Here is a 22,491-nt window from a genome sequence, read left to right on the forward strand (position 1 = left end):
GAACTGTTTATTTAGGCAGCCTTGCGCATCGCAGTGGAAGTCGCCTCATAAACTGCTATGTGTGTTGAAGTATCCAAGGAGAAGAACGGTTTGAGATGTTCCTCTATTAATGACAGGAATTCATGTTTATTGAGTTGGTGGTGTGGAGGTATGTAAATAGAGCAAATTGTGACCAGCTTAAGACAATGGCTTGGAGGCCTACTGCCTCAATAAATGTCTGTAGTCATAAATGTACACAGGCGGTTCTTTGATTAACTATAATGGCAACAACACCGGATAACACCACATATCATTCATCCCGGTCCTTTTGAAAAATAATGTAACTGTGTGGAAAGTTGGTGTGTTTCAATTTTAAGTGTGTTTCTTGTACACACAGAACTTTTGGTGAGTGTTCGTGTAATAGTTCTCGGACATTGTCGAGGTTTCTCAGCAGTCCTCTGACATTCTACTGTAGTATTTAAAGGGACCGTCTACCGTCCTTCATTGCTCTCCTGTTTTGTGTCGCAATAAAAAGCGTACCATGTGAAGTGTCTAACCTTGCAGCGGTTTCTCTGGAAAGTGCATAGAATTTTTTAAAACAGAGTTTTTCTGTCCGTGTTATGTCTCCTTTCATCGGTGGGATCAATGCCGGCAACACTGGTGGGTGCCGGTGAAAATCGAAAATTGAGAACGCTTGCGGTTTTCGCAGGCTACATCAAGTTTGGTTACTGATAAAACAATTACCTCAGTGGCCATTTTAAGCATGCACACAATTTTTTGTTCTCATGATCGGCGGCAGACGCCGTGGTCGCGTTTCTCCACCGTTTTCAGGCAAGCATGCAGGCAAGCAAACACACCGCCGGCAGCGCCACCGGGCGCCTATTTGAACGCTTAAAAAAAAGCAAGAATTAGTCTCTCGCGCAATACAAAGCTGCTTCTAGTGCATAAGATACAAATTCAAGTTAAACATGTTTGTTTTAAAGCAAAATAATTCTGCCTGTGACGATTTTTCGTCCTACCAATAGATTGTCAAGATTGACCACATTCACTGTTGGGTGACGCTAGTGGTCACTTTTTATAGACTTTCAACATCAAGTTAAAATTATTATTCCTTTTTTCTGGCAAGAAAGCATGCTTGTTGCCGGCAATGTGATGAACAATCTTTTCATTGGCGCCACAATCAGAACAATTTTTCCGAGCAGTAGACAGTCCCTTTAAGTCTCCATTTGAATGCAGTTTACTGCTGTGTTTACAAAACGTGTTGCCTTAGGTTACAGGGTCTTTTGGGGGCACTTCAATGCGTAGTTTTTCTTTTTTGTTGCACTCCAAAAAGCTGTGCCTATCCTTCGGCGTCTGAGGCGCTGGAGAAGTTCCTTGTATCCATCACCTCTTCTGAGGTGGCGCACACTTATGGTAGTTTTGGACCTAACTGCGCGTGCAGTCGAACGTGGTCCGGCAGACTCGGAAGTTTGCTGGACCTGTTTGACATGGGGCGGAGTAGTCAGTACAGCCTGCTCCAGCTGGGGGTGCTAGTGGCATGGCCGTGATCACACTCTGTGCGACTTTCATGAGCACAAGAAAACTTGTCACGGTGTCCCAGCACATCCTATTGGAAAAGGACGGACTGGACTGATGGAGCGAAAACCGTTTACAGACTTCTTGAAAGGACAGACTGAATTTCACTTTAAGATCAAGGATTTGTTTTTGTTTTTTCCACGATGGGCCCGATCGCGAGTAGGCGCGATGGTCTCCTTCACAGTTCGCACAATGGGCTGCTGCGATACAAGTTTACGACAAGTGTTTGTAAAAGCCACATTCTGCGCAAGTAGCGCTCCCTCTGCAGCTTTGCGACCCATTTACAAAGCGCTGACATTAGAAACATGTACGAGGTTTTCGTATTATAGGGCCTGACACGGAGCTTACATTTGCCGGTTTCAATTGAATAGGGTGTCACTGGTACCGAAGGTGATAATTATGTGTTTCAATGATATTTCTTTATCGTCTCATCGTGCTACTATTATTTGGACCTGCACTGTGTTCTGATCTTGCCAGCCTTCCAATAATTCCCTTTCTGAGAGTTCAAGAAGATCATCATCAGAGACGACAGTGTGGACTGTGCTCATGGATCTGTGTGGGCCTAATAGAGACATCCCCAAATCCTACAAGGCTGAAGAGGTTGTCATAATAAAGCTTGTCGCGGACTTCCAGAAGAAGGTTGCCGCCTCACATTTTGACGGAATTTATAGCGCCAATTACTTCCGTGAGGTTTTTCGATACAAGAAAAGATGAAATTGCTCGGACTGTCTTATTATCTTTTTGGCTATGCGCAACATGATATTTGGGGAAGGACTGCTTTGGTCCAGGGAATATGAACGATTTTTCGGTGCACCACCTTTTCAGGTGGCGATCAGGGAACGGGGGAAAAAAGTTCGCCATACGGAGTGTCTTAAGTTCGCAGGCGATGGTGGCCGCCCGCCACCGGACCCAACAAGGGGATGCTGCAAGGTGGAAAACTTGAAGTTGCCAGCCATGCATCACCGCTTCAACCATATATACCTACTCAAGTTTGAGTAATTACACAAGGTTAACACTCGCCGCCAGGAAATTTGGAAGTAAACGAAAGAGAGAAGATGACAGGAAAGATGAAAAATTGGCAGATCGCACGTACTGGGGGATTTGATGATATGCACAGCATGAAGTAGGAAGGTAGATATATCATTTTAAAATAAGTATAATGTTACGAGACAGACATAAATTATGCCGTACATGACTATTATGGCCATGATCCAGGCCATCATTATTATGTTTGGACGTGTCATTTACCTTCGTTGTCTATTCATGTCGCGTGACACCAAATTTGGTATATGTGGAGCTAGTGAAACGGTAGCAAGCACGCTATGAGCGTAGCATGTAGTCATGTTTTACATGACACGCATATAATCATTATCATGTTTGGACGTGTCATTTACCGTCGTCGTTGAATCACGTCACATTACGCGGAATTTGGTACATGTGAAGCTAGCAGAACGACCACAAGTGCACTATGAGTGTAGAATTTAGTCATGTTTTACATAACACCCATGTCATGATATTCATGTTTCAACGTGTCATTTAGCTTCAACATCTGTTCGCGTCACGTGATACCAAATTTAGCATCACGTGACGTGACACCTGGAGCTAGCGCAATAACTACGAGTACGCTTTGAGTGTACAAAGTAGTCATGTTTTACATGACACGCTTGTTATGATTATCATGTTTTGACGTGTCATTTACCTTCTTCGTCTATTCACGTTACGTGATACCAAATTTGGTATATGTGGAACTAGAAAAACGGCCACGAGCGCGCTATGAGCGTAGCTAGTAGTCGTGTTTTACATGACACACATATCAAGATTATCATGCTTGGACGTGTCATGTACCTTCACCGGCCATTCACATCACGTGATACCGAATTTGGTATATGTGGAGCTAGCGAAACGGCCATGAGCACGCCATGAATGTGGCATGTAATCATGTTTCACATGACACACATATCATGATTATCACATTTAGACATGTCATTTACCTTTGTCATCCATTCACATCCCGTAATACCCAATTTGGTATATGTGAAGCTTGCAGAACGACCGCGAGCACACCATGTGTGTGGCGTTATGTCATGACTTACATGACATCCATGTCATGATTTCCACGTTAGGATCTGTCACTTATGTTCACCATGCAGTCATGTCATACCACACCAGTTTTGCAAAATGTCATGTAAATGAAACCATCGCAAGAGCAGCAAGACCATGAAATGTAAGTCAAGACATTCATGACATACATGTCATGATTTTCCTGTTATGACAAGTCAGTTATGTTTGTCATAAAGTAATGTCTTTTTTTTTATTGAAGTAGAAAATAAACGAAGGAATTTTTGTCACCAGTACTTGGAAACGGCTACCCCTTTCCACTTTATTGTTACAAATAAAGAAAAAGAAAAAATAGCATATATAGTATATAGTAATGTTATGCCATACCGATTTCGGCATCAATACCATTATCGAAACGACCAGGAGAGCTCGAAGTCCTAGGCAGGCGGGCGGGCGGGGACGGATGAATGGATGGATGGATCGATAGATAGACACGTAAATACGCCCCAAGTCGCCAAAGTTTTCTAAGAAATGCTTCGCATTGAGAAAGACAGAGAGAAAGATGAAAATGTAGAGAGAGAGAGAGAGACAGATAGGAAAAGGCGACTGCCAATTTCCCGTGGGTGGGTCAGCCCAGGGGTGCCATCTACGTAAAGCCAGAACCAAACGGGTGTGTTGCCTCTGCCAAGGGGGCCTTAAGGTCCAAACACCCAGTGTTGGCTCAACCCTCAGGATCCCTTTTTCTCCGAACACGGCTAAGCCACGCACGGCTAGGCGTGGGAGGTGGTCGAAACCCCCCAATGGCACGGGTCCGTGACGACGCCACTTGCCAAATGAGCCCACAGGTGGTGAAGAATGGAACAATGTGGGTGCTTTGAGCAAGTCTTTCTCCGAAAAAAAGAGGGTTGATGAACAAGAGTGCTTGCCAGGTGCCAGTCGGGGTATTGTGCACCCCGCAAACATTTTCTGATGCCGACAATAGTTGCTCGACCTCAGCAAAATGACGAGGGGGCACCTACGTCAAACCATAGGAAATATCGACAGCACCTGAATACCCACCCAGATGAGCATGCACCATTACTTTAAAACCAAATTAAAATGTCTTCTAAGCAACGCTCGTCTTTAATATTTTATTCACTTAGAAGTGGCCACACACAGGACCAGCAAACAACACAAGCATCTCAAATTTCCAAATTCGTGTCAGAGATCCTTTAATGTTTTTTGTTAATTGTTTTTTTCTTTATTTTACAGAGTGCAAGAACTTCTTGTCTGCAGTAGTTATAAAATGAAACAAATACATGAATAAATTAAAGCCCCATAAGCTTTCACTGGCTTCATTACCTGTTATCCTCAAAGGGCTGTATTACACATGATAGAATTTCAAAGCAAAAAAATTTTAACAATCCAACTGTATAAAATTAAACAAAGTCACAAATGCTCTTCCAGAAAATGCAGCAAAGTAAATGTAGAATAACAATACACGTACCTTTCATCACTTGGTGATTCTGAAAAGATAGCATTGGCAATATGCTTCACTAATCTAAATAGCAATTTTGGATTCTTTAATTGCAATATAAGAATCAAGGCTTGTAGAAGCATCGATGCCACATTGTTTGTCATGATATCTGCAAAATGAAGCAATAATGACCATTTTCTAATAAAAGCACATAAGTAAGAAAGCAAGCAGGAAATACCTTGATCATACATGGCGCATTGACTATAGCAAGACAGAAAAATAGGTGACAGTTCAAATTTACGGTGAAAAACATCAAAAACTTTAACATGTACCCACAGAAGACAAAAAATGCAGAAATTTCAGCTGTTCTTTTCTGTCTCTGTATATTAAATTTATACAATTTTTTCCACCATTACTTCGTAACAACTCACCAAACTTCCTGCCTTTGTTCTCTTCTGTTTTTACGGATTAGAAGCCAAACAACTTTTTCACAATGAATTGTAGTTCACTGAACTGAAAAATGCCAGCCAGTTACATCATTCAGAAGGTCATATCAGTTGCTCAACAAAACTAATTCTAAGCACTATCGATCGTAATCATGACTTTATGTGCACGGCAGTAACGCAAGGCTGAAAGGGACAAAGACGTCAGTTTTAAACACTAATAATATCGAAGTTCTGTTGCATTTATTCCTAATGCTGACATTTACATAATCAACTGTCTACTGACCTAACGGTGTTTATTGGTACAAGGGCTATTTCCTAATTATATTAATGAATAATGAGTTGTATATTCTGACATTAAGAAGGCATGTCTTGGATTTAGGTTGAGACAGGTCGAGGTCCTCCTGGTTAACTGTGCTTTTCGAGGAAAGATTAAGGACACAACAAAGACAAAAATAAAAGGGGACAGAATACAGCGTCGACTTGCAACTGACTTGACACAAATAACACTTGTTAAAAGGGCAACAGCACCAATGTGCCCTGAATCTGCATTGATGCGGCCCTGCACTCACAAAATGCAGGAAAGTTTTAACCCCCAGGTAGAGAGGCTAAATTCAGCAAGATACCCTTGCTCTGTTATGGTAGCAGTAGCAGAAACTCTCCATCAAAAACTGAAGGGCAAGCGGAAAACAAAACAACTGGCGGATAAAAGACCACAGGTCGTGCCATATATGCACAAAGTTATAATATGCATAAAGTTTCCCACAACTTAAAGAAAGTGGCAAACAGATACAAAGTACCTATTGTTACCTATTGTTTTTTCAGCCCCACAGAAATTGGCCGGCCTCTGTCCCTGCATTGCAGCACTGAAAAAGCTGACCCTTCACGATAAAAAGCATGCAAGGCCATTTGTACCTTGCATGATGTGCGTCCTTTGGGAAATGCCACTTACATGAGGCAAAGTTTAGAGTACTACATAGTAGTATAGTTTATAGTACTGTATAGTACCGAATGCTGCATTACTCACAAGGCAAGAGAGGGAGCACAAGCTTTCGATTAAAAATAAAATCAGTGCCCATTTACCTATACAATATAAATCCTGCATATGTGGGACGGACCTTACAAATATTCGCATACTTGGAAGGAGCAAAAACACTGTGGCACGTGAGCTTTTGAAGGGATATTTTATCAGTGTGAAATGAAATGTGTGCATCAGGGACACGTCTGTCACCCTGCATAAAGCAAAAACTAAATTATTTAATGCTTCGTTTTAGTAATGTGATACATGTGAAATTTTTTCAGCATTGTACTGCACAACTGCATACATGTCTGCACGTATATAAAAAGAGCCTTTTTAAAGTAAGTTGCAAGCTCATGCTCTATCCTGTTCCCTTTTTTTATTTACATCGGTAGCGTACCTAACCTTCCTTCAGCATGAACCAACTAGCCCAACGACACATTCTAATGAGCTTTTTGACAAGAATTTGTGAATGCTCACTTTTTACATGGAAATATTTCCATTTTCAAAGTAATTTGGACAAACAAAGCACACCCACTTTCATTTTGCTTTTACTGTATAGTCGACGAAACAATGCCATTGTTCAAAAGCTTTCTTTAATGAATTCTTTGTACTTTACTACACATAAGGCAGCACTTTTTTCAGTGGTATAAGGTCACACTTATTCTGTCGTTGTGTTAAACTACGGAAGTGGAAACATTGTGCCAGCACCCAAACAGTACTGCACTTTTTAAATCAAGCAAACAAGGTTTCACAGGATCAACTGCAATCCCCTTAGAGCCATGCTTCTAAAATTCCAAAAGAGGTCTGCAGGTAGATTAGAATGCACAGTTCAAACCAAAATATACACAACACTACATTGCAGTACAACACGATTCATCTGCAAGAGGACTTCCTGGCACGGGTGACCTGTCTCCATTGCTCCTCACTGTGCATTCACAGAGCCAGACGTGCCACAGTGAGTTTATACTCAGCACTGGCACAGCAAGCTCTTACTAGCTATCATTTTACTAAGGAGACATTTACCTTATTTCAAAATGTATTAGACTGTTACACATCCACCATCATAACAAATGGCTACCACAGCAATCCCAGTAGGTGACACTGCTTATTATACAAAATGCACTTACCCAACATGTCGAACTCTGTTTTTATAGTTTCAACATATATCCCAAAGAGTTCATCATACTCTTCAGGAACATCAACAACTTCAACGTTTTTTTTCTGTTGCTCTATAGCTAAGCAGAAAACAAAGGAAAAATGCACTCCATTAATCTTTTGGCATTTTTGACAGTAAACTGGGCCCACTGCCACATATAAAACAGATTTTGGACCATATGCAAAGCAGAATAGCATATATATACGATAGTAACGTTCCTTGCTTGACCTTGAGCATTGCAAAATAGCCTACAACATAACCAGGAAGAGAACAGACAAAGGGTGTTTGATGGAAGGATTCTCTAAACAGCATGTCAACTTTTAAGAAATTTTTATAATGATGTAATACAATTAACTAACGCTCTGTGAATCCTATTTTGTGAATAAAAAAATTGAAGTGATGACACAAAGAAAATGGGTGTGACCTCTTAGAAAAACTGCTATTACAAAACTAAAAGATTAATTCATTTTTTATACTGGTTTTACACTTCGGTAGTAAAGGTTAGACGTAACCACACACCAGTTTGAGCATACATTCTTTTTCTTTTTTTTTGCGTAAATTATATTCCGTGATTTTCTTTGATCATTGTATTTAAGAAATCTGAATTTCGCTTCTTTTTTTTTTCCTACACTTCGATCTCTGAATCAATGCGCACAGTTTTCATTTTCCTGAAACTTCAGTTGGTAAACAACCTTGGAATGAGGCTTTTTGATATAATTTGATGATAACGCTATTTTATTTTCATGGCAGTACTGACTGATCTAAGCCTTCTGCACGTGTTACAATTGCTTCAACACAACACTGCCCAATAGTAAATAATCCATGCTTATACCTTTATTATTGGCTTTGGGGCTGCCAAATGTCATTTTGATATATTTGTAACGTGCTTATCCCCAATTGATTCGATAGTCTGTACTCTCAAGTACTCTTACTGCATGCATTCCCAATAAACTACACCAAGCGAAGCAAAGGCTCATGCCAAGGTCATCTCATCCATACTAAAGCACTGAATGACTAAGTATTTTCTTTCTTTGTCTTCATGCAGAGGTACCATGCAAGAACCTAAGACTTACTAAGCTCATTGTACAGAAGCACAACTTTACTTTATATGTCTGCTGTAGGCTGGAAGCATTCAAAGATGATAAAAAAGTCAGTAAAATAATTGTGGCAATAATGTGAAAAGAATGCTCAACAAAGTAAAGGCTGCATAAAGTAAACTCTCTGTTCATTTAAGAGTTTCCCCTAAACACAGCTTAAGTGTTCATTTGCCAGCCTATCTGAATTCATTGTAATAAAAAGGATGAACTTAGCAAGCTGTACTAAGTGATCCATACAAAAAATTTAGTGTTGGAATGAGATGAAGAAGAAGGAACCGAAGGTATATACCGAGTTCTTTCCCTTCCTCTTTTTTTCATTCTGGTGCTTAATTTTCATTTTCCCATTTTCGTTTTCCTATGAATTTTGTACAGTCAACAGGTCTTGTAAAGCAAAATAACCAAAAGTTGCTGACATGAGCATTCAAACTGTTTTTCATTTCAATGTGGCATTTTTGAGACGGGAGCAATAAGCCCAAACGGTAGCAAGAATGTGTGCAACTTTAATGCGAAAAAAGCCCCTCTTCCAGCAAGCTGACGATACAGTAGACTTCTTTTAAATGACACCTGAAGGGATTAGAAAAATGTGTTTCCTTTAGGAGGAGTCTCATTTATTGAGAGATAAACAGGGGTATAATATTAAAGTACGAAACCAAACATATTACAGGCAGTTGTTTCATTTAAGCATCAATTTCATTTAAAAGAGTTTCGTTTAATAGGAGTCTACTATAGATGTCAAATGTTAGTAACACAGAAATTACACACAAAAAAAAGAAGAGGAAATAACACGACAGATAAAGTGCTGACTTACAACTGAAATTTATTGCAGATATGCAAGAAGATATAAAGAGAATGTCACATAAGAGATTAAGAAAAAACAAAAATAGCATAAATGATAAAAATGGTACTTGATTACCACACATATAACTTTTACTGGTCATGCACATGAGCAACACATTGATGCAGTTTATGCCCTATCTATAAATCTAAGCTCCACCAATTATTTCCTTTGTTAAATGGGAACTGCTTCACTCCACCACCTGCTATTTATCGAATCAGCATCATTGTTAGCCTGACTGTACCCACTGCAGTGCGAAGGCCTCTTTTGTCTTCTGCCAATCAACTAGGTCTTGTACTTGCTGCAGCCGCATTACACCTGAAAACCTTTTGATCTCATCAGTTGGTTTTTTTTTTTTTCAAGGTTATATGTATTGCAATCAAGGGCTAAGTACCCATTGTTGTGTCGGCAAACATTGTTGCAGCATTCATGCAAATCATCATTCACGCATCTGCCAGTCTTCCTAACATATTTTAACCTTTATTGTTTATTTTTTCAAACTGCATGTCGCGGTGTGTTACATGGTTTGGAACAAGCTTGCACACGCGTTGATGTGCACATTGTATCTAGCACTCCTCAAAATCTCTGCTGGCTTTCCATTAAAACCATGTTTGAGAAAAGAGAACCTGGGCGCCCGGTAAAGCATCGTTACCGATACACTAAATGTGTGAAGTGTGTGATTTATCTACAGCATCCCGTTAACCAGAGTCAATACACTCAAACCTCATTTTAACCAAGCGCATCTTACACCAAAATAAGTTCGTTATATCCAAAAATTTATCATAAAGGTATTTTTTAACACTATATCTATTGCAAGAATATTCTTCATTTACTCAATTATAACCAATATTTCATTATATCCGAGTTCGTTATGTCGAGGTTTGAGTGCATAAACAGAATGCAAAATATTATCTGAAAGGTAAAATCATCAGTTTCAGACTATTTTACCAAGCTTCACTTCACGAGTTATTAATAAAATTTGTCTTATCAAAAACAACTTACACACGAGACATCTTTCAAATGAAGCTGATCACACTTCATTACGCCTATTTCCTCCAACTTTGTGGCATTTCCTCAGTTCAGTGCACATTACAGTTATGTTTTGTCCCGCCAAATCAGCACCAAGTTCCTTAATGACACAAGGGCCCTCAGCATTGAATTATATCAATGAAGCTGGTTCATACTAATTTGTTTATTGGTGATGACCACCCCAACATGAGAATGTCTTACAAATAACAACAAATAACAGGGCCACAACCACAGATAGTGGGAATAGAGGGGGGGGGGGGGGGCCTTTGTAAAACTAGCAGTCAGGGACCTACTACATGCAATAATTAAGTGGCATTTGCTTTGTTTTATTGGCTTTTTTTTTCCTCATCAACATGTATACACTCGAGTACAATAAAACATGATTACTACAATAAGAAGAAACTAATTTATAAATGATTACATCTTGCTTTCAATAAAACACTCACATGCAGCAAGTAAGTTGCACTCATTAGCTATAGCTGTTTCTAATGTGACACAAGTCATCACAAGTCACTCTAGTTGCAGTTTAGAAGTCATAATAATGGCTTTCAAGCAAAATGATCTCTTCCTTGCAGTAGATGTCCTTCATAGACACCTATACTCAATATTAAGGACCACAAAATAGCTTATGAAAATTTCTTGAATTTCCAAGTTGTTAAAATATATCTGCAAGCATTTTGCCCTGGCCTGCAATTCCATAAAACAAATGGTGTTTGCAACATTCCCGAAGTTAAGCTATATGCCTTAGAATATGCCATACAAAAACAAAACAAGCCATAAAAGTTTATTTTCATCGTAAATCATCGTAGCCAGGGGTGTGCATAGGCAGCCAGATGAATGAAGCAGGGAAGTGCATTTTACACTGTTCCTTATCATGAAATTCCATAGCTGTTCTCACTAAGTGAAACTACATAATGTAAAAAAAAAAACTTCAGTCTACTAGTAGTTTGTTTTGGTGCGAAAAGATACCAAAGAAAAAAAATCGGCGAATGGTATTCTGGAGGTGCTGCATTCGAGTGCCTCGAGCGTGCAGCGGAGGCGAACGAGTGCATCGAGGCACGTTAGACACGAGCGCCATGTAACAGTTATCTTCGAAAACGAAGGAAGGCGTGCGTGCCTGCGGAGAAATATGCATGGCATTCTCGGAGGCGATAAGGTGTAGAACGCAAAGCGTCGGACAGGTGCCACTACCGTGTCATTTTAGCAAAGCATTGGTAACACCTGCCTTTTTGAGCATCTCGTTGCACTGTCAGCACAGCGTGCTTAACGTTGCGGTCCTTAGAATTACTTGTGTGTGCCTTCTCCAGTATAAAGCCACACATACAAAACATCGACGTGTTGTTATGGTAACTCAGATATGCATAACGATTGCTTTTTAATTGACAATCACACAAGTATGAACCCTGAATCTTGAGCAATATAGGTGGGTGCTGCGGATGGGGTCAACCGTTTGAGGTATCGTTAAGAGCAGACAAACAGACAAATGCACAGACAAACAGGCAGACAGACAGACCAAAATTTTTCTGTCGAAGGTCCCCAAGAGAGACTATCGTCTTTAAAGAAAGCCAGCATACCTGTTTTTTGTCTCTTTTTACTTGTTTGCGGTCGTGAAAGATGTTTTTCCACATAACATCCTCCTAAAACTTGTACAATGCTGCGAATTACATGCGTAGGCACTCCGCTGAAGACAAACTCTTTTATATTTTCCAAGCAGAAGCGTCCTACAGCTAGTACCCAAGATACAACCTGCAAAAAAAAAAACACTCCAAATGCTTATTACAATGTTTTTTAAAGATTATATTATACTCAAATAGTCAATTATATTTAGAATTCGTGAGCCTGTCAAAGTAAGACAGCTACAGAAAGCCATGTAGAAAAAAAAAAGGAATGCAGATGATGAAAGAGGGATTCTTCCTTGTAATGTTTAAGAGCCACACAAACTATTGGTTCTTTGAGAGGTAGCCACAGCCTACATGGCTCGAGAAGTGCAAGTGTTACCTTTGAGGTCTGTTAGCCAAAACGTTGCCGCATCAGTCCAGAGCGAGGACAATGATATTATGAGGAGAGATCACTCACTACTGCCAAGCAAAGCTAGCTGTCAAATGTGGCATAGAGGTAGCCAGAATGTTGTAGGACATGATTGTTCTCATCTGTGCTCTTTCCACTCTCTCATGTCCTAGCCCGTCAATTTCACATTGTAAACAAAGTCATCACGTAGCTTTCAAAGTTTGTGATGGCAATGCAGCATTTCTTGACGGACTTAAGCCTCTTGTGATCTTGCACCTTCTCACTGGACGAAGATGTGTTCTATAGAACCAGTGAATATAAAAGTAACGACTGGCAAAACATGTTTCCATGTGAGTTACAAAGTTTCATGCATATACTGCATGGACATGGTGAGTCTCATTTAACAATACTTCGCCAAAAATAAAAAGTGAGATATAATGAGGTAGAGCAAAGACACAGTTGCATCAGCAAGAATAATAACTGAGCAAGTATACACTTCCAAACTATGCAAATAATGTGACTGGGGAGCCATGTAAGCTGCATTTTCATTAGAGAACAAGATTTTAAAATTAGACCATCTTTATGCACGAGCAGCAGGTGTACAACCTTCAGATTAGTACTGTGGTGTAAGTGTAGCTTAAATGACTCAAAATGACATATACATGAAACTAATAGCATGGCTGCATGATGAGACAAAAGTATTTTGTTCTTATGAAGACACAAACAGCAAGACCAAATTAGTTTAGACAAGCCTTTCAACTCGTTTTATTTGTTTGGCCAAAATGTATTAACAATGAGGAATAGAAAGAACGAAATTTAATTTTTGAATGTCACTCCAAAGATTCAGTTACCAAAACTTCAGAAATAAAGGTACTGCTATTCTCTTTTAATAAGAATGCTCTGTCAAAATAAAAGTCAAATCTTACTAGGCTGGGCAGTTGATCCTTTTTTTTTTTTAATACTCAATGCAGTTCCTTACACAGACGATTATATAGACTCAAGCAGATGCTGCAAAAATTCGTGACATTTCAACGAGCTGGTGCATGAATGTCAAGGTAGTGTCATTACCTCCTCCAGTTACGCATCTGTTTTTGGATATCAAGCCTACTTTCAAAGCAAAAACAGGTAACCACTTCATTGGCACTGAAATACATAAAATTAATATAGCTCAGAATTCTCCTCTGGTGTCTTTGCAGGCCAAAAATTAACTTGTAAAAGAAAATGGTAAGGATTTGTATGTAAGCTGGGACACATATCAATGCCAGAGCCTCCAACAGTTATCTTGCACAATTTGATCTCAAAGAAATGTTCATCATCACCTGTGGTCATGCACGCTACCTCATTGCCAATGCTGACAAAAGGTGGCTCCATACATTTAGCAAATTTGTCACACCGCACTGTACCATTCAAATGGTAGTCTGACTGCACCAACAGGACTCTCATGAATATGCCTTTAATTTATAGGCAAGCTAAACATGCACAGTAGCTACCATGGGCATCAGCAAGGGGGTGAAAAAGGGCCACTTGCCCCCCTCAAGCCACACAAGCACCCCCCCTCCCCTCCCAATTGCAATGCTGGCTATACAACACGGGTTCACCCCTATCCCCCAAGACAAAATTCTGCCAACACTCTTGGTAACCAAGTCAACATCTCGTGCTCTAGCTGGAACCAATGCTCAATCAAGGCACCATGTCTTTGTCATGGCAGCAAATTCTCTCCCTAGCCTCATTTTTCTGCGCACCTAGTTATCTCATCCCTACTGTCAAAGGGGCAAGAGAAAGAGAATGATGGTAAGGCAATGTGACCATTTCAGCTTTTCTACTTTCGCTAATAATGAACAAACATGCAATACAATTTATACAAAACTCTTCCTAAACATTATATGTTCCAGTGCATAAAAAGAATTTTTCAATAGGCCAGGTGAGGGGCCTTTTAGGTGCAAATGAGAACAAGGCCAAGTAGTTATTAAATTTCAATTAGTATCTCAGCAGCACTCATTATAGAGCATTTACTACATGTGATTTAAAAGAAAATTGAGGGAGCCTTAAGTTTCACCTTTAAGACTTGAACGCAACAGCGATATCTTGCCCCTAGTGCATACTTCAACCACTTAGCGCATACGTTTTATTGTATGATGTTACTCGAGAGCTCTAAACTGTGGATTACTACAATGTAATTGATAAAGTTGAAAATGGCTTGTGTCAGTGAAGCTTTTGCATATGGCTAGATTCTGTGCAATAGGTAGCATGCTTTAAACAATGAGCACGTGAAATGTTTATGAACTTGTCATGCAGTCACTACGTGGTTTTAAGAGAATTCGCACAGTAATGTGTGTACCTTTTGTAATGGGTGGCCGGCTTTAAACCACGAAGTCGTTATGATAGTTCTGATGCCCGATGGCAATGTACCCTTGTACCATGCAATGTTACTGCGTCATTACATGTTGTAGGTGAAGCTTGCATACAGGGCGTGCATGTTTATGAGGCAAAGTTAGTTTCACTGCACTTCCAAGCAGAGCAGGTTATTTCCATCTTATATCCAAGCAGAAGCGTGGTTGTGAGATAAAACGCCCGCGTTTCAACCTGGGTTTTCGATCCTCACTTGGACCTGGACATCTTTATCATTTATTTTATCTTTCTAAATTTTTCAATCATGGAGAATTTTTGCGAAAAGAGCTCTTTAACGTTATAGCGGTAATATAAATATACCTTGTCATGGCAGCCCGCCAGCCTCGTCACGTGTGAAGTGTCAATGTGTTGCGAACTGTCCTGAGAAGTAGCCAAGCGTTTCTTGCCTTCGACAGCCCTTTTCTTTGCTGTATCAATGCCATGCCTTTTCCTTGGATCAGTATACTCACACTCTCCCTCAGATGCAATGTACTGGAAGGCAAAACAATAAATAAATCATGTTATTAGCACACAAAAATTTAATTCAGGACAAACAGTAAAAGAGTAAGATTGTCTCTGGACTCCCTTAGGGCTCCCTTTATAGCACTTAAGTGTTCTACCCATAGGCAAAAGAACACATGAGCAAGTTCAGAAAAAAACTATACTGAGCTACCCAACCGGGTAATTAAAATGCCAACTCCACAGTATTTGAGCAAAGGAGATAAGACAACACTCACCACTACCCCGAAAATGCCCACAGAATTTTATGTGCAAATGTGTAATATAAGTATGCTTCCCTATCTTACAGTAATGGTGCTGTCATCTATAAATGGTGGTGGTGCAACGTTCAGTGCTGAAGTGCTGTAGAAGTGGTGCGAAACAGCCACGACCGTGCCAGAAAGGCATGCGCCAGCAGGATGCTGGACACTTTCATGAGTTTTAGGTTTACAATACGAACACGGATCTTAATGCCAGGCAGAAATGTGGCACTAAGTGTCAACATGGCTGCATCCATGCAGGTGGCTATCATGCTGGCCCAATAGCAATACATACTGTGTGAATTACATTTCTCAAGGTCCAATACAGTGACTGCTACTTTTATAAAGGCACATTTCCCTTTTATGTTATAAACAATACCATTTTTTATTAGTACTACCTGTTAACTATACTCCAAAGTAAGATTACACTTTCCTTATCTTTAATAACAGGGGTGTCAATCGACCTTTTTCAAGCACAGCTGTGCCACCAACGGGCGCGAAAGCGTTTATAAGAAAAGTGTGTACGCTGCAGCAGCCGTCTTAATGAGTGCGGCAGACAGTACAGGCCTCACCAGAGTACAGGCCTCACCAGAGAGCCTCACACTTTAGCTTTCCTCTAGCGCTGTGCCAGTACCATTCAGATAATGTGAATTAAGCTAAGTGCAACATATTACTGCGTACCTCGATCCTGAACTACAGTATTTAGCTGAGACAGCCTTTCTATGGTTTCTATTTGTACAACTGTTTGACCAGCTGAGCGATTCAAAAGCGTCGTCTTTTTTTTCTCTCTCTCTCTCCCCAACATGGCATACGGCATTGGAAAAAAAAGAACTTGGTTGCCAAAGAAGTACTCGAGCGGTCTACAATTGGCGAGTGCATTTGGAATTCCCGCCCATCAACACTGCTGACAACACAATGCGAGGTTCTGATAGTGAAGAGTATGCTAGAAGGTATAGTCAGCATTTACTAAAATAAGATACAACTAGACATTGTGCGCGTCGGTCCACAGTAGATAACAAATGATAAGTGCCTACCAACCATCGTTGGCTACAGAATGGAATAACTACAGGTTGCAATAAAACTTAAGCTGCAAAAAAAAAAAAAAAAAGCAGGACAAGGAAAAAAATACATACACCATAATGATCGCCTTCAACAGAAAGTTTATTGCATGTGTGAAAAAATGTAAATGAAAACGGAGGTGCACCATGCATTCATAAAAAGGCACAAATATTCAAACAACCAAGGTGAGTATTTAAAGTCGATTAATAGAGTTTAATTTCTTGTCTAGTAATAATACAGAAGGTTAACTTACAAAGTGTGACATTCTTCACGATATGATATGTCTCCCAAGATTCCTCATGCGGTCTGATTAGGGTGACGGTACAAAATTACTGTGCTTTCAAAAGTGGAATTACATTTGCATTACTGACAATGCGATGTGAAATGATACGGCTCCATTTAATAAATTTTTACGTTTTTTGCGGCACGTGTCATCGACCAGTCTGGCCGATGTACTTGCAAGCACATGAAAGAGGAACTTCGCGAATAATGCCTACACAACAATGGACAAAGCACTTGACATGCCTTTGACAGCGATTTTCATTGCCAACAGGGGACTCTTGAAACTATTTCTGCACTGCACGACCAATGCGACTAAATTTTTTTGGCGTTGAAAACACAACACTCACCCCATAAACATGAATTTGGTGTTCCAACTCGCACTGCTAAGGATAGTACTTCATTCAACTACATGTATCGACACGCGAAAACTCACATGCCGCTTAACTGCTACATCTGATATACCAGTGCTCGGTAATACCAACACTGACTGACTGTGTTATTCCTTTCACATTTCATTAGTAGAGATGCATGACGGTGCAATTGGTCATGTTTGGTACAAAATAGTCAACAAGAGGCAGCATATTATTTTTGTTTCATGCTCCCACAGCGAAAACGAATAGCTAACGAACGAGCAGGCGACGGAGAAGCCGGCTCGCTCAACATTCACACTTATCCCATAGTGCTCTGCGCACCCGATACGATTCTGAGATTGCTTGAAAAAGGTCTATTAGAATTCACTGGGGTAACTCACGCTCCATGAGACGTTTTCTTTGCCATGGCAAGAAATGGCAAGTAAAATTAAGCAGAAGGACATTTTGAGGGGCTAGTTGGCTCATGCCATGGAGTTTCATACGATAATACCTAGAGAAGAATCTGGCGCTAATGTCTATGCGAGCTTCTTCAGCAGCACTTGTACCCCCATTGGAATTATGGGAAGTACAGGCTTCGGATCTGCTTTGGATGGATCACGTTCTTTAGATTCACGATACTTGTTTGCCAAGTGCAAACCAAAGTGCTATGAAGTTATATCTAATCGAAACTTACTTCATTCTTTTTTGTACGCAAACTTTATTGCAAAAATTTTTGCAATACCTCAATTAACCCCACCTCAATTAACCCCCATAACTGATGAATCTTCCCTAATATCGCTGTCTAAGGATGTAGCATAATTCAATAACCTTGCCTTAATTTTCAAAACATGTACAATATACAGTGCCCAACATACATATGTTTGACTTACGGTGGAGGGTGACTGTAGGTACTTCAATGAAGCCTCAAGCAGGGTCTGTATCACATAGGCTCCAATGTGATGAGTGCACATCAAATGAACATTGTCCAAGAATGAGGACATGAAACGAGTCAGTACACTGATGCTTCTGGTATTACTCAGGAGCATTTGCATGCAATGACTCGTCGAGTCATCACAAGAGAGTTGCACCTCTTTTCCACACGTCTGTTCTGCCACATTTTCCAAGAAGAGGGCTAGTAAGGAGGAGAAAAGCACAAAATTGGCACACTAAATTGAACACACAAATATGCACGCAAACACACACTTCTTAAATTATACCACTACATCCGATGAAATATTAATGAGAACTAACAGACAATGATGCCAAGGAATCCTTGACATCACAGTTTTCATTAATATTGTGTCTAACAACAGAAAGCAAACCCTTGAATTTACACTTTTTTCATACATCTGATGCAGTGATTCAAGACACATTACTGGCACATCTGTCATTGAAAATAGAATTAGAAGATACTAATGCCATTTTCTTCTTGCTCCGAGTAGAGTCTTGTCATTCTGTAAAAGACTAGTGAGGCTTCATAATTAGAGTGATCTTGACTGCACTTGCTGAAGCCAGCATGCCTGTCACTGCGGACATCGACAATGAAAGCAAGGGGTTTAATACACGTCCCATGCCTACAAAAATCCATAACAGGAGGTACACATGCACTCAAACCTCATCATAACAAAATTGTCTCTTGCATAAAAATAGGTTCATTATGTCTGAAAATTTCTCATAAAGGTTTATTCCCAACTCTATATTTATGGCAAAAATTTACTTTGTTATAACCAATATTTCGTTATACCTGAGTTTGTTATATCGAGGTTTGAGTGTATATATTGTGCTAGGCTCATACAGTTGGGGCAGGTGATATCATCTATGTGCTGAACCTTTATACAAAGACCCTTATCTGTGTATTACATCATATGTTGCATAGTAAATGGTGCCCAGGGCCCCGTCAAGCTGTTATTTGGGGCTTTTAGCCAAGGAGCTCCTCAAGAATATTTTTTGTTCTATCTTGGTAAATTAAAAAGATTATATAGATTCAACAAAGACTTTTCAGATACTGGCAGAAGGGCTTCCGACAGGGTAATCCTATCCTAAAAAAAAATCATTCACCCTTTTGAGATGGAAGGCACGTACGTGATTAACAGTATGTGTCTCATATCTGAAAGAATTTTCGAGCCTAGAAAAATAGTAAATTTTCTCCAACACATTTTACGATCTATCATGACACCGAGGCTGTCAGAACTGTGTTGTACTCAGTGTAGAATAACACGGAGAGCTTAGTTCTTGTGATCATTAGGCTAACTTTACAAGATTAACCTAGCTTTATTGACTCACTTAAACTGTTCAATGACACTAGGCCTCACAATAATGAGGCTGCCTCACTGGCATCATGTATGGCCTGGAGTTCAAGTACAGTACAGTCATAACGGCACAAGTAGAAATGTGTTTCTTGGGCGGGGAGGGGGGTATGGTCTTGGTGTGAGCTTTTCCCTGGCTATGCCACTGGTCATAGACATCTATCCTAAGCCTTATTTCTTGGGCAGGCAAATGTGAAGGGCTGATTCACTCTGTGAATCCACAATAATGTGTAATATAAGCATGTGGGTACGAAACACATTGACCCAAGTCACAATCTATGTGAATTAGTACTTTGGCCTTGGTTTTACAATAGTTCAATTTGTTATGTGCCATGCAAGGGGGCTCATCCAAGGGTGCAATTAATCAACTTGAGAGGTATAAATAGTAATATTTTACTAAAATAGCTGTACAATTGAGAAGTAATAAGAACAGTTTGGCCAAATGATTCAGCCACTCACTCATGTTGGTATGCAAATTGCTTATAAGAGTTAACATAGAAGTAATGGAGAGGAAAGCTGTAAAGTACGAATCCTGATCGAGTATGCATTGTGGAAGCACATAGAGAGAAATGTGACTGGTTGTTTCAGTATGTGCTCCTCCTGATCGAGAAAGCAATGTTACTGGTTGTTTCAGTATATGCTCCTCCATATTCAGGTGCAATAGAAAGTGATCAGTCATGATATTCAATTTATCACTTTTGTCCCATTTCATGTTCTTTTCATACTCATAATCAGCTTGAATACAGCTGCAGCAACAGTGAACAGTTTATACAAGTATTTGTAACATAAAAGTAAGAAAAAAAGTTTTAAACCATGGTCATGCATCTGTCACCCACTCCTGCAAAAAAAAATCAGACAAAAAATACCAGTACTGGCTGCATGTCGGAAAAAAAAGGAAATTTTCAAAATTTCACACATCTAGTCCATCTTTCCTACATTCTTCATGGAGCTGTAAGTCGCCAGCTGGATAGGAAAGGGAGGAGGGTAGCTACGTATTGCATAGAATTAGTAATCAGTGGCCAGTCACAAAATGGGTAACCAGGTATGGGAAGCAAAGCAGAGGTCAACAGACAGTGAGAAGGGGTAATGAAATAAAAAAATTTTCAGGAACAAAATAGAACCAGTTTGCATTTAGGTCAATTGGAGATCATCAGTAGTGGCCTTCATCCAGTAGTGGATCATGGCAGGTTTTTTTTTTCTTTTGCAAGTTTATGGTTCACCTTTAGAAAATGTGTCTAATTACAAATATCTCAGTATTACATTTACTAATGATTCGTCTCGGCGAGATCACACTAAGTCATGTGCAGTGGTTGCTTTAGAAGACTAGGATACCTCTGTTATTCATGGGATATTACTAGCAGAGTTATCTTATTATGGTATAAAGGGCCAGGCTCATCTATTAGTAAAGAGCTATCAAGAAAATCGTAAACAGTACTAAACAGTAAACAGCTGCTCTTCAGACCATAATCTAATCACTACAGGAGTTCCACAGGGCTCATTGCTGGGTTCCCTTTTATTTGTTTTGTATGTGAATGACATCTGCAATATACTGCCCACTGAGAAAATAGTACTTTTTGCTGATGATACTAGCATATTTTTTCACAGCAGAAGTTTGGAAGGTGCAAAAATAAAAGCAAATATATGGCTGAGAGAAATTTCCCTGATGGTAGATGCAAATGAGTTACAGCTAAATACAACAAAAAAACAACTAAATATGTAATTTTCAGAGCTCAAGACACGTATAAATACTGCTATCAACCTACGTTTCCAAGACTCAGTGTTTAAAAAGACAAGCACTATTAAGTTTTAAGGAGTATTTTTTTAAGAACATTTATTGTAAGTGAACACATATCTCACCTCCATAACAAACTATCTCGTACAGTTGGTGCACTGCAGATGTAGAAAGTGGGATCTTTATTTCCTAATAGACTAAAACCAATTATATATCATGCTGTAGCTCAGTAACATCTGCACTACTGCTTATTGATCTGGGGATCTAGTACGCAAACTAATTTAAAGGGCCAGTAAACAAACTCGAGGTCCAAAAATTGTTATAAAGAGAAATATGTGCACTTTTGCTTTGTGAACATGACGCCACAAGAATATCGCGAATATGTGCTATATTAAGGAAGTTACAGAGGTGAGAACATCGGTTAATGCTGGTTCCAAATTTTTGTGCGGCCTCGCCATCCTTCTCCCTCAGAGGGAGGTGAAGGTGTAGCTCATCTTCGTGACTGGTTTACACCAACTGACAAGCTGCATGCAGCGTCAAGTTGCTCGATCGGCGACATTGTGTCACTGCACGTGAAAGGAGGATTGGTCAGGCATAAGAAAGGAGCGCGAGAAATGTTTTTCGAAATGGAGGCTCTGCGACGTGCGCAGCGCTGTATTTTTCGAAAAACGTAATCACCACGTCTACTCTACAAATTGCAGAGCTTCTTCCGGGGATGTAAAAAAAAAATCTAAGCCTGTTGACTGGCTCTTGAAGTAAACTAAAAGTTTTGCAAGAACGAGCCGTTCCAAGCTCTTGAACGCATCCCTTTCAGTGATACCACATTACCATATTGTCACAGGGTCGTGATGTCGAAGAAGGGAGCAGATGAAGGGAGCAGAACAGTAGGTTGAAGATTAAACTGTTTGTTTGGCCGAACTTGCGGCCATGTTAAAGGAAAGTCAGATTACAGCAAGACAC

At 39.9% G+C, this 22,491-nt stretch overlaps 1 protein-coding gene across 1 annotated transcript in view; it reads right to left on the bottom strand.

Annotated features, from left to right (window-relative positions):
- Window positions 1–22,491, bottom strand: part of LOC119176233 (nucleolar protein 9) — an 84,140-nt gene that overhangs the window by 55,820 nt on the left and 5,829 nt on the right. Inside the window, exons 2-6 of the mRNA XM_037427412.2 lie at window positions 18,384–18,625; window positions 15,366–15,536; window positions 12,224–12,395; window positions 7,660–7,767; window positions 5,099–5,237 (exon numbers count right to left, since the gene is read on the bottom strand). Coding sequence (XP_037283309.2) covers window positions 5,099–5,237; window positions 7,660–7,767; window positions 12,224–12,395; window positions 15,366–15,536; window positions 18,384–18,625 — 832 coding nt within the window. The remainder of the gene's footprint in view (window positions 1–5,098; window positions 5,238–7,659; window positions 7,768–12,223; window positions 12,396–15,365; window positions 15,537–18,383; window positions 18,626–22,491) is intronic.

The sequence above is a fragment of the Rhipicephalus microplus genome, chromosome X, assembly GCF_043290135.1.
Source record: "Rhipicephalus microplus isolate Deutch F79 chromosome X, USDA_Rmic, whole genome shotgun sequence".
Lineage (NCBI taxonomy): Eukaryota > Metazoa > Arthropoda > Arachnida > Ixodida > Ixodidae > Rhipicephalus > Rhipicephalus microplus.